The sequence below is a fragment of the Penaeus chinensis genome, chromosome 36, assembly GCF_019202785.1.
Source record: "Penaeus chinensis breed Huanghai No. 1 chromosome 36, ASM1920278v2, whole genome shotgun sequence".
Lineage (NCBI taxonomy): Eukaryota > Metazoa > Arthropoda > Malacostraca > Decapoda > Penaeidae > Penaeus > Penaeus chinensis.
This window is the reverse complement of record NC_061854.1, coordinates 5,431,229-5,443,728: the sequence shown is the minus strand read 5'-3', so window position 1 is coordinate 5,443,728 and position 12,500 is coordinate 5,431,229. Positions and strand designations below refer to the sequence as shown.

At 36.4% G+C, this 12,500-nt stretch overlaps 1 protein-coding gene across 2 annotated transcripts in view; it reads left to right on the top strand.

Annotated features, from left to right (window-relative positions):
• Positions 1–1,152: 1,152 nt before the first annotated feature.
• Positions 1,153–12,500, top strand: part of LOC125044699 (ubiquitin carboxyl-terminal hydrolase 5-like) — a 24,772-nt gene continuing 13,424 nt past the window's right edge. Inside the window, exons 1-9 of one of the 2 annotated variants that reach the window (XM_047641559.1) lie at positions 1,153–1,280; positions 5,851–5,976; positions 6,310–6,489; positions 7,959–8,105; positions 8,278–8,425; positions 8,748–8,860; positions 8,998–9,145; positions 10,367–10,553; positions 10,733–10,958. In XM_047641559.1, the coding sequence (XP_047497515.1) occupies positions 1,185–1,280; positions 5,851–5,976; positions 6,310–6,489; positions 7,959–8,105; positions 8,278–8,425; positions 8,748–8,860; positions 8,998–9,145; positions 10,367–10,553; positions 10,733–10,958 (1,371 nt within the window). In that variant the 5' untranslated portion in view covers positions 1,153–1,184. The remainder of the gene's footprint in view (positions 1,281–5,850; positions 5,977–6,309; positions 6,490–7,958; positions 8,106–8,277; positions 8,426–8,747; positions 8,861–8,997; positions 9,146–10,366; positions 10,554–10,732; positions 10,959–12,500) is intronic. The other variant, XM_047641560.1, reaches the window with a different exon arrangement.

The window sequence follows — 12,500 nt, the reverse complement described above, 5'->3', positions numbered from 1 at the left end:
TATATATATATATATACATATATATATATATATATATATATATGTATATATAGACATATATATATATAGACATATATATATAGACATATATATGTCTATATATATATATATATATATATATATATATATAGACATATATATATATCTATATATATATGTCTATATATATGTCTATATATATACATATATATATGTATATATATATTTATATAGACATATACATATATATATGTATATATATAACTATGTGAGTGTGTGTGTGTGTGTGTGTGTGTGTGTGTGTGTGTGTGTGTGTGTGTGTGTATGTCTGTATGTCTGTATGTGTGTATGTGTGTATGTGTGTGTATGTGTGTATGTGTGTATGTGCGTGTGTGTGTGTGTGTGTGTGTGTGTGTGTGTGTGTGTGTGTGTGTGTGTGTGTGTGTGTGTGTGTGTGTGTGCGTGTGTGTGTGTGTGTGTGTGTGTGTGTGTGTGTGTGTGTGTGTGTGTGTGTGTGTGTGTGTGTGTGTGTGTGTGTGTGTGTGTGTGTGTGTGTGTCTGTGTGTGTGTGTGAGTGTGTGTGTGAGTATGTGTGTGTGTGGTTAGTTTCTTGGATGCTTTGATCCAACCCTCTAGAAAAGTCTTGAACATTTAACTAGTCGAGGAGCGTTTTTAAGATACGGCCAGAGCTATAAAAGTATAATTTAGGCAAAAAAAACGTGGGAGTGGCCCTTACACATACATATATATGCATATACATACTTATATATATATATATATATATATATATATATATATATATATATATATATATATCACAGACCACATCCACGTGCACATGTACGCATCCAAAAACGTGTGCATATCCCTAAGACCGCCTAGAACGCATGGAAAGAATTTGCCGCCTTACAAGCAATTCAAATAAATCCTTAATTGAGAACAAACTGAATAATTCAAGTGCATCTCCTACCGCCTGCAGTGTTATTATAACTGTAGATAAAGCCGCGTTTATTTCGTTTAACCTTGCTACCAAAGGACAACTTATTTTAGAAAACACGTAATTTAAATAAATGTATTAATTAAAATCTCTGATAGTTAATATTATAGATATACTGATGAAAATTTTGTCCAAATACGGTTTACAAAAAAAAAAAAACAACTCGGTGAAAATAGCGTTGCTTTGGTTTACTGTTGTCATCGCAAGGATGGAGAAGTTACGCGAACATTTTTCCAGGATTCGAGTTCCTAAAGGCGGGGACAAAGTGTACAAGGATGAGTGCATGTTCTCCTTTGATACCCCGGTAAGTAGACCCACGTAAGGGTGTCATAGTGGTATGATAAGACCCCAAAACTAGGGTGAAAAAAGGAAGGTTTCTTAGCCGCTCTCGAGGTGTGGGGATTTTCGTCTTTTATTTTGTTTGTATTTTAGGTGGTGAGTTACGGGGTTATGAATGAGTGGTAGATGCGCGTAGGTGGGGGCATGTAGGTGCTTTTGACAGGTAAAGGTTGCTCTGAGCTTTTGTACTTACCTGGTGCAATGACAGTGATTTGCAGGATTGGGGAGAATTGTCAACGTCTATTTATTGTCACATGAGACCGGCATCTCGGTTAGGATATCCCAACTGACAGCTTACATTTTTTGATACTATACAGTAACCCGAAATATGTAACCATATGGTAGCTTTGAAAGGCTACAGGGCAAGTATTACAGAAATTCTTGAAGTTATGCCTCTTTCCCCCTGGAACTGGACACTTTGATTGCCATGGCATTGGTACCCTTCCAACCTGGCAGAAAACTAGTCTCCAACATGTATATTCCAGCAAGACAGAGCTTAATGTGTTTTTTTTTTTCAATTAACTACGAGTGAAGTGTACATGCCCTGATGGATAATGTCAGTTTCACATGGCCATGTGGTACAAGGTATACTTTGCCTGGAATGAATAGAAGAACAGAAAATAAGGAGAAATGAGAAAATAATGTAAGTTCCAAACCAAGGTATCATGCAAATCCCACAAATTGAACCCAAACCTTTCACACCTATTTATTCTATTAGATGGGGGGGGGGGAGATCCTCCTGTACCCCCCTTTATTAGCACTTCATGCCAACTGCTGCAACGACTTTGTTATAGGAAATATATGTGACTTATAGTTTGTGTGGAGGGTACAGACGAGTTGTGGTAGGGAGGAATTATAGAAAATAAATTTTAACCCGATACTGCCAGAGTCATGCCAAAGGGTGTCATAATAAACCTCTTGGTCTGCAGAGTACGGCTGTACAGAGCAAAGATGTGTCAGAGCGCTTCGAGCGGGACGTTTGGCTGGGTGTAGCAAACTCCTGGGCTCAAAGTCGGCTCATTGTGATTAATCTCCAGAATGTAAAGTTTTTATTTTCTTCACCCGGCAGTGTTGGGTTAGGAAAATGTGACATTAACCCAATGCCGCTGGGGAAAATGAACAAAAGATGGGGAAAACTACCTTGTGACCGTACCTGATTTGAAATGGCGGGAAAAACATATTTTTTACTTGTTCTATGAATATCAATGATATTATTCTTATTATAAACATTATAATTATTATAATGTTTTTTAACATTAGTAACAACAAAATAAGATAACGTAAAATATTTTATAAAAAAAAAAAAAAAAAAACGACGCAGGCATTACTCGTAACTGGCTCATTGGTGACTTAGTACAAGTGTAGCCATCTATGTGTAAAAATAATCAAACCAGTACTCACAATGGGCATAGCATGTGGGTACACGTCATACCTGTTGGCATTGGGTTAAGAAGTCTGGCTCTGTAAGGATGTTGTGGATTTAGTCTCTGAGTGGTGATATGTAACTAATAATTTTGTTATTTTACAGTAAATGTGAGGCAGCATGAGCTGTACCTGTGTTGTTTATGACTATATCTTATTCTCTATAAAATGTTGGTGTCTGTGTCCCTTTTACTTTCATATAGATTAACTAGAAAACCTAAGTGATTTTTTTAGTATCACACAGCCATCCAGTCTTGCATTTATTATTCCTTCTGTCAGTTATCAATGTTGTAATATGCATGAATCTCTCTTTATTTTCCATTGCAAATTATCTAATTGGAAGTCCCTCTTACTCCAGCCTTTCCTGGGAAATCCTCAAACATCATGGTATCAACCCAAAAATCCTCCCAAACTGGGGGCTTTACCCTGAGCCCCCCGTCTGATCACCATATTACTCTATTAAAGGCTCAATCCCCTGACCCCCACCTGATTGCAGTGGACATACTCTTCATGGCATTTGTCATGATCAGTTTTCTTCTTTTCTGACATTCTTTTCCTATACAGATTATTTAATGTATTAGAGGGTGTAGTTTTTCTCATTGATTATTATAGTGCCATTACATTTTCCTGTAAATGTATACCAAAGTATTATGTGCTGTGCAACTTTCTTATTATCAACTGCAAAGGTAATACAATAGATGAAAGAGGTTAATCTTTACTGCATAGATGCACTAAGCTAAAGTAAATTAAAGATCTTCTAAAGAACTAAAAGTTGCAGGCATGAATGGTAACACCACAAATAAGAGAAAAAGATTGTGAAAAGTACAGCTCATAATCCAAGTCCACTTGGTGCTTCCAAGTTTCAGTTCTATCTTGCCATGTATACCAAAGTGAAGACATAGTATGTTAGAGAGTGCTGTGGGGCTGGGTGGGCACTGATCGTTTTTGGCGTCCCCCCTCCAAGAGAACTATGCCTTAGGTTAATCTCTAGGGACGCAGCTATGCCGAGTTGTCATCTTGTTTACATTTTGTTTTGGAAGGCTTTTGGCACCACTCGGTTAACCCCTTCCCGATGGGTCATGCCTATAGGTGTCATAACAATAAGCTCGAAATGTGGCGTGCGGCTGTCCGCCGCGGCAGCGCGCCAAAGCGCTCTGAGGCAGTGATTCGGCTTGATGTACCGAATTCACGTGCTCAAAGTCGGCGCGTTGCCATGGTTCGCCAGAGCGTAGAGTTTTTTTTAGTTTTCTACACCCGTCACCAATGGGTTAAAAGTGTTGGGGCGTCTTCGGGGCCCCTTGACTCCTGGTCGCTGGGTGGGTCTGTGCCCCTCCAGCCCCCCGGCCACCAAGCCACTGCCATCCACCACCTCTCGTGCAGTGCTTTGAAGGGCAAGCCCAGTCATGGCTACTTAGATTGTTGAATAAATTTTTTGACTGAAGAGTTAGGGACATTTTCATGAAAAGTGTCTTATTTTAAGTCATTCTGTCCATCATAGGCAAAATTTACCTTATACTACATGGTTGTGGGGAACTGAACCTATTCTAAATGTAATAACTATATCATAAAGAAAAAAAAAACTACACTCACTGATATATGAAATAATTAGTGCAGGCAAAGAATAATATCAGAAATTAAGAAAATAAGCCGTGACTAATGCCACATAGAGAATAGGTCCTTGGCAATTAGGGAGGGGGTCCAAGGGCAGAGCCCCAGATAGGGAAATACAGTGATTGGGTGGATATCTGGGGCACAAAGCCTCTGGGTTAGATTTTGGTTCATATGGAAATGTTTGTAGATTACTGGTAGTTTATGTTTTATTAGCTATATTATGATGAAAATCAAAATGTGAAATTTAAGGTATGAAATTCATGTGTAAGGTATTACATATAGCTCACAGGGGCAGTTTGTATAGGAAGTGATAGAAAGGGACACAGGTTATGAATATATTGCTGTTTATTTTAATCTTGCAGTGTTTTCTTAGTTATCAAACTAACTAAAAAGACAGTTTTAACACTAAGGATAGTGCCCTGAAATCTATTTTATTTTATTCTTTATTTTTAATGTACAGGATGGGTGTCAGACTCGTGGCTTTTGAGCCAGATGTGGCCCTCAGGATTATCATAAATGTTCAGCTGATTGATAGAGTTATTGGGCTGAGTGCACACAAACATTCATGTGTCGTGACAAGACTGTATACCTTCAATTTGCAATGTTATTTTCCTTTTTTATGCATAATCGTTATTAGCTTTTTTTCCTCATTTTCCAATGTCAGTATTTGTCCTTTGATATGCTGTATTCAGACAATAATAGACTGTTTTCGTTGTGCAGATTCTGTATCATCTCACTAGGTAGTCTATAACTCAGTCCAATATTAATAACAATAAGTAACATTTTGTTATTAGTGTAATTTTTTACTTTTTTTGTAATTTTGAATTTTCTATAACACAACCTGCACTGCAAGTCACAGCTGGCAGGAATAGGATCCTGAGCATGGAAATAGCATCCTCCCAGGAGCTGATGCTTTTCCGTGCAAGGCTCACAGATAGTGCATACCACGCTTGTTTACTGATGGAAATGATGCAAAAGCCCACTCCTAAAATCCCACTCAGCCTAATCACCCTCCATGAGCTCTGTGCACACATGATGAGTCATTCCCATCAGCCTGGCCCTCAGCTGAAATTCTCATGACAGGAAGTTTCCATCACCTTGGCCCTCAGCCAGGTTTTGCATGTTCACGTCACTTCCCCTCAAGCCAATTTTTTTTATGACAAATTGTAGGGGTTAATTTTTCCCCCCCTAAAACTGTCATGTAGTTTTTATTGTTAATAAAACTTTTTTTTTCCAAAAAATTCAAGGAATAAGGTAAAAAGGTGGGATCAGGGAGGCCTAGGAACTAACTATTTGGTGACTAAGTACTTATGGATCCATCTATGTGTAAACCAAATTAGTATACTAAAATCCCAATGAACAGGACATAATATAAATATTAAAGGATAAAAAAAAGACCATCTGTGAATGCATATCAGTAGGTTTAGTTATAGGTATATATTTGCATACATTTTTGTTTGTGTGTCTGTGATTATCTAAAACATTCTGCCTTTTCATTCCAGGAGACTGAGACAGGGCTTTATGTTTGCCTGAACAGTTTCTTTGGGTGGAGCAAGGAATACGTTGCCAAGTACTCAGAACGTTCAGGAAATTGTGTTTTCTTACACATTAAGAGAATCAAAAGAGAGGTAAGTTCACTCCTAATGTACAGAAAACACTGCCAATAATGGTGTTGGGTTAGTACTCTTGTGTTTTGGGAAATGTTACTAAGTAAGATAACTTATTCACCATATGAGTTGTTTTCATTTGGATTGTGCTGAGTTCTTGAGCTTATTACTGTGCATTATAATTGTTTTTTAGCCAAATTCTTATATCTATAATTTAAATTTAAGAGATTCATACTTACTTCAGGGGTCTTCAATTAAGAATTAATTTGTGTTTATATTAATTCTTCATATATATCTGTAACAATGAATGATTTTTCAATTGCTATTCAAAGAATTTTCTTTATACACTTTCAGCTTCCCCCAGAGAAGGAACCAGAGCCTGACAAAAAAATAGCCCGCTTGGCAATTGGTGTTGAAGGTGGCTTCAATCCTGATGCAAACAAGAAGAAATTTGAATATGAAGACACTAACTCTGTTGTGATTCTTCCGGCCTTTGATGTCGTACCCCTACCAAATCCTGAGCTCCCAGAGCTTGTGAGTCATTTGTATCCTTTCCTTTCTTTGCAGTACCATGTTCTCTCATGTGTATGAATTTAGTATAAGGGAAATAAAAAGTTCATTCATATTACTGAGTTGATTAGTATTTCTAGGAACTTGAAGGAATTACATGAAACTTTGAACAAAAAGTGATGACAAATGTGTAGTTATGTTAAGTGTTTATAAATAATAAATATAACTACCTACCTTTTCTCATTGTGGTCTTAGATAGCATTTATGGCTGTATGCTTAAAGGACTTCATAAATAAACTTCATACCGCAGCGGTGTGCTTAGACATTGCGATTCCACAATTGTGCAAGAACACAACTGTAGAACAAAATGTAACATGCTAAAAGGTGATTCACATTAGTTTCAAATACAAATCAAGTGGATTCCTTTCATTTTTTGCAAATTGCATCATTATAAGGTCATGATAATATTTTATGAAGAAAATGTGGTATAGTAAAGTTTGTTGTTACCTAGCATGTTTTTCCTCAATATGTTTTCTCACAGAAAGTCTAACGACAACAAGCTCTGCACCAAGACATGTATTTCCTTTGATTTGGGGAATATCTAAGAATAAGATGAGCATAATTTAAAGATTTAGGTGTTATATGAAATAGCTTAATATTCTTCAAGAAATATTAGGAATGCTCCTGTAAATATGTGTATACATTGTGACTGTGAAAGTGCATTTTAGGGTAAATATTTATTATTATGCCACATGTCAGCTTACATAATATGGCAACTGTAATACCACTTATAGGATGGCCAATGGTTAGAATAGAATGAGGAATGAAATAGCTATTGAATATGAATATTTTAGTTCTTAACTCCTTCCCCTAGAATAATATATTTTTGACACCATTGTAGATTAATACTAAAAGGAAAATGAAAAGTTGGAAAGGGACCTCTGAGGCATTGAATTACTCTTTCATCCACACAACAGAATTTAGTGTGGACTGTAGAAATGCCTTATCACTTACCAAAATTTTAAACTCAATTTTTCAAATATCAGGGATGGCACTGTCCCACTTGGGGAAAGTAAGTAAAAAAAGAAAAAGAAGAAAAGAACTGAACTGATGTGTATTTTTATCCTCAAAGAAGGATCAAAAGAATCATTGCAATATCTAAAGTGATTATTTTTTAACAAGCCTTTATCCCAAAGTCTACTGGCTGATTTTTAGTGGCTGTTGTAAGGTATCTTTATCAAGATATATACATTTTTTAGGAATATAGGGGGCATTGTAGCATTTCAGATCTTTTTGTCAAGCTTTGTCAGGCAATTTGTGACACTAGAAATTTTGTTTAAGCATTCCAATGAATGTGATGTCCACATGCAGAGTGCACGGAGAACACAAATGAGTCTTGCATAAGCATATGGCCATTAGACAGGAAGTTGTAAGGTTAGATCATTTATTAGTTATTGTTTCACTCTTCATTCACTTTACATTTATTTATTCAGGTACAGCAGAGCATTAATGGAGTACTGAAAGCAGAGTCTGCCTTGCATTTAGCAGAAGTAGAGGCTGCCGCAGGTGCCTGGGATGGTGAGATACGGCAAGTCACCAAACATGCTGACAACCTACAACAGCTTGACAACGGGATTAAGGTATGGAGGATCCAAGTGTGTACTGTAGTATCTGCGGCAAAAAATATTGTCTCATTAATAATTATTATCACTGCATTTTACTTTTATGCATTATATGAAAAAGCAAAGTATAGATACTTTATTTTAGAGTTTCTTATAAATTATACTGATGAGAAAGTTATCTTTATTGCAGATACCACCAAGTGGTTGGAAATGTGAAGAATGTGACAAGACTGATAACTTGTGGCTGAATCTCACAGATGGTAAGATTCTCTGTGGCAGACGGCAACTAGATGGATCAGGAGGAAATAACCATGCTGTAGAGTACTACCAGAAAACAAGTAAGGACGTTATTTAGTGAAAAGAATGGTGGATAGTTTTTCTACTCTTTCTTTCCTGTTGTTCCATAGTTAGAAGAAGAGAGTTTTCTTTGCTCCCTTTTCCTTTTCTTAATTTAGTGTGTTTATTTCAAGCCAGAAGGCTTTGCTATATAGACACTCTATCAGTTAGTTATCAAAAGGTTTTGAGCTTCTGTGGATAAACATATTCAGACATCTGATGTACTGGGTATTATTGTATTTATCATTCACATCCTCATTATTTAGATATGAATATTTACATTCAGATATATACTGTTTTTATCATAGTTTATTTCCTTTCCAGAATATCCACTAGCAGTGAAGCTTGGGACCATCACCCAAGACGGCAATGCCGATGTTTACAGTTATGATGAAGATGACATGGTTTTGGATCCTAACCTTGTGAAGCATTTAGCTGTAAGTGCTTGTTACTTTTGCTTTTATCCAGTTAACATTTTGTGCACTTATTTTTGTGTTTTTGTGTTCTGTATACTTGATTTTTGGCCCCTTAGCTATTCTTTTCCTATAGAGTATATGTGATTTCCACTTTCCAGCACTTTGGTATAAATGTCAAAGTTATGGAGAAGACAGAGAAGACCATGTTGGAGCTAGAGATTGACTACAATCAGCGGGCCTGGGAATGGTCTCGCCTCACGGAGTCTGGGACAAAACTCCTCCCCAAATTTGGCCCAGGTTACACAGGTATGTTTGATTGTGTTTTGCCAAAACTGTCACGTCAATCTGTGCATCATCTCGGTTTATTTAGCTTCCTTGTATGCTGAGAAAAAAGAATCCTTGTATGCCAAGCTGCTTGGTGTTTAACCCATTGGATCTGGTTGTGTCACAGCAATCACATGGCCCAAAATATGGACATTAGGCGTATGTGAGTGGCTGCACTGTTGGGTGTATAGCTTGTAGGCCAGCCCCACACAAACACTCGTGTGTGTTGACAAGACTATGCCTCCCTTTTTCATTATCTTCTCTTTTTATGCCTAAGTATATTTAGCTTTTATGCCATTTTCCATATTTGACATTTGGTTTGCTTTATCCAGATGGTAATAGACTGTTATCCTAGTGGAATTCATGTCGAACAAATTGCAATTAGAACAATGAAGGGAAGTACAGGAAAACACATGAATATGCCGAAGGCCTTTTTGCATTTACTGCTTCATCAGGGCATATAGAACAAGAGATACATAGAAGTATATATATGTACTTGGAGGTCAGGTCACGTCGGTGATCAGGTGAGGGACGACCTTGGCTAGTTCGTGGCTCCCCGTTGTGGTGTTGAAGTTGTTAGTAGAGTGTATGTATGCCTCTTCTACCATCTTCCTTTGTTGTGGGGGCAGGCCCTGTTTTATAATGGAGGCCTGGGACCACTTAGGGAGATAGGCCGTCAGTGTCGACGTGAACAACGAAGGCGCTCCTCATGTCGTTGTTCACGTCGACACCGACGCAGGTTGTTTTACAAAAAATTGAATATTGGCTGAAAATGGAAAAAGGACAAAAGTAACATAGTGTTCCATAGTTTTATTTTTCTTGCACTGAGTTGTAGATTACCTTGAGAGATGATTGGAGTCTTTGCAAAAAAAAAAATATTACCATCTGGATAATGCAAATCATATGGTAAATATGACATTGGAAAATGGCCAAAAAGCTAAAAATGCTTATGTGTTAAAGGAGTAAATATGAGGCAAGAGAGTCTTGTCACCCCACACGTGTTCACATGCACCTGGCCTACAAGCAGCCACCCAGCAGAGCGGGCACTCATGTAAGCCTAATGTTCGTATTTTTGGTGATGTGATTGCTGTGAACAGGATCCAATGGATTAAAGTGTGTTATGTCACTTATTATTGTATAAACTCTTGTTTATTCATTAGTATTAGGTAAGTGCCTTGTTATGAATATGTACATTGCTTTCAGGAATGAAAAATCTCGGCAACTCATGCTATGTGAATTCTGTAATGCAAGTGCTGTTCACTGTACCGAACTTTGTGGAGCGGTACTTTGCGAATGGTACAAATATCTTACAAGGTTACCAGGGAAATAATCCAGCTGATGATTTCAACATTCAGATGTTCAAACTTTCCCATGGCCTTCTGTCTGGAAGGTAAGAAATTATTTTGGGTTGGAATGAGGATTTTTTCCTCTTTTTTGTGTTTTTAGTTTAGGTCTATTAAAATTGCTTGCAAATATTTTCTCTGATTATGTGAAATATTTCATGGATTAATGTGTTGAGTGAGAGATTTGCACAATCCATAAAGATAACAATGTCTTTCATACCTCTAGGTACTCAGTTACACCTCCCAGCATCAACTTAGAAGAAGCTGTTGATACAGATGACCTGCAGCCAGGTATATCTCCTGTCATGTTTAGAACCTTAGTTGGGAGAGGACATGCAGAATTCTCAACCAAGAAGCAGCAAGATGCAATGGAGTTCCTTGAACACATCTTGAAGATGACCTCATGTAACTCAGCAGGAGTCACAGACCCAGGAAACTGTTTTAAATTTGAGGTTGGTTTTAACTTTTGTTCGTGAAGTTTCATTAGCTCAGGTAGTTGCATTACTTAGCTCAGTGGTTCCCTAACTTTTTGGTATTGTTACTCCAGGCAGTATTTTGATAGATTGCCATCACCACAATCCTCTTCAGTTATGTGAAGTTAAAGGGGAAAAATTAATCTTAATTTTTTATGCATTTTATTTATTTATTTATTTATTTTTTAATAATGATTGATATTAGTTTATGATTCATGTTTTCATTCATTATTATCATCATCTATCAATTTACTCAATAAACTATTACTATTAGACAGTACAGTGTTACCTTCCATAATCCACTTCCTCACCCCTACATAGGTAATTACCTCAAGTTTGAGAACCACTTATTTATTGTGTGATGAACTGATTCATGTAGACAAATGTAGAAAAGGTATGAATGAGAATGAATATCTTCACATTACAAGATATTTATTTGACTGGTTTTGATTATATCGTCATCAGAAAAACAAACTCCATGTATTTTTGATGAAGATACAATTGAAACCAATCAAATACATCTCTTGTATTCTAAAGATATTTGCTCTCATTCATACTTTTGCATTATTGTCTGGTGTTTTTTATTATAGATTTAAGCTCTTTTATATAAACATCTAACCTGCTATTGCCCCTAATTTTTTTACACACCTGTATATGATAGTGCAAATTCCCAATAGTAGAACTGAAGAATTATATAAATGGAATAATTGAAACTGGTTCTCAGCCATATGATCTACCTTTATATTTTGTTAATATTTTCCCCTAACTGCCCTCCTATGCAACAACACAAGTAGTAAATGTAGAATATAGAACAACAAAATAAATGCTGAATATATCGAGAATGAAACACATTTTTATATGCTGAATTTATTTAGATTATGAATTATCAGTTACTTTTGATGTTGAATGAAGACAGGCAAAAACACAAGTATCAAATGTAGAATATAGAACAACAAATAATTGCTAAATTTATTGAGAATATGATACAACTTTATAATGATGAACTGATTTAATATCGTCTCAGTCTTAATTCTATAATACTCAGTACTAACTAGTTTTCTATTTCTGTCAAAAATTATAACTATGTTATTAATCATATTAACCCCTTGGATCTGGGTGACATGACCATCAAGTCATGAAAAAAATCCAGGTCGAATGACAGGTGATGTGAACAGGCCATCATGGCAAAAACTGGCTGTAGGACATGTGACGTAAACTTGCTGTCATAAGTGTTTTGGCTGAAAGTGAATATTATATAAAAAAAATTAAAAATTACATAAATAATACTGTTACATAGTTATATTCTTCTTGCACTGAGTTGTAGACTACCTAGAGAGATAATATGGAGCCTGTGGAAGGAAAAAAAATTACCATTTGGATGATGCAAATCAAATGGCAAATATGGACATCGGAATATGACCAAAAAGTTAAAAACACTTATGCATAAAAAGCGTAAAATAACTTTGCAAATTAGAAGCATAGTCTTGTCACCGCATATGTTTGTGTGCGCCCAGCCTACAA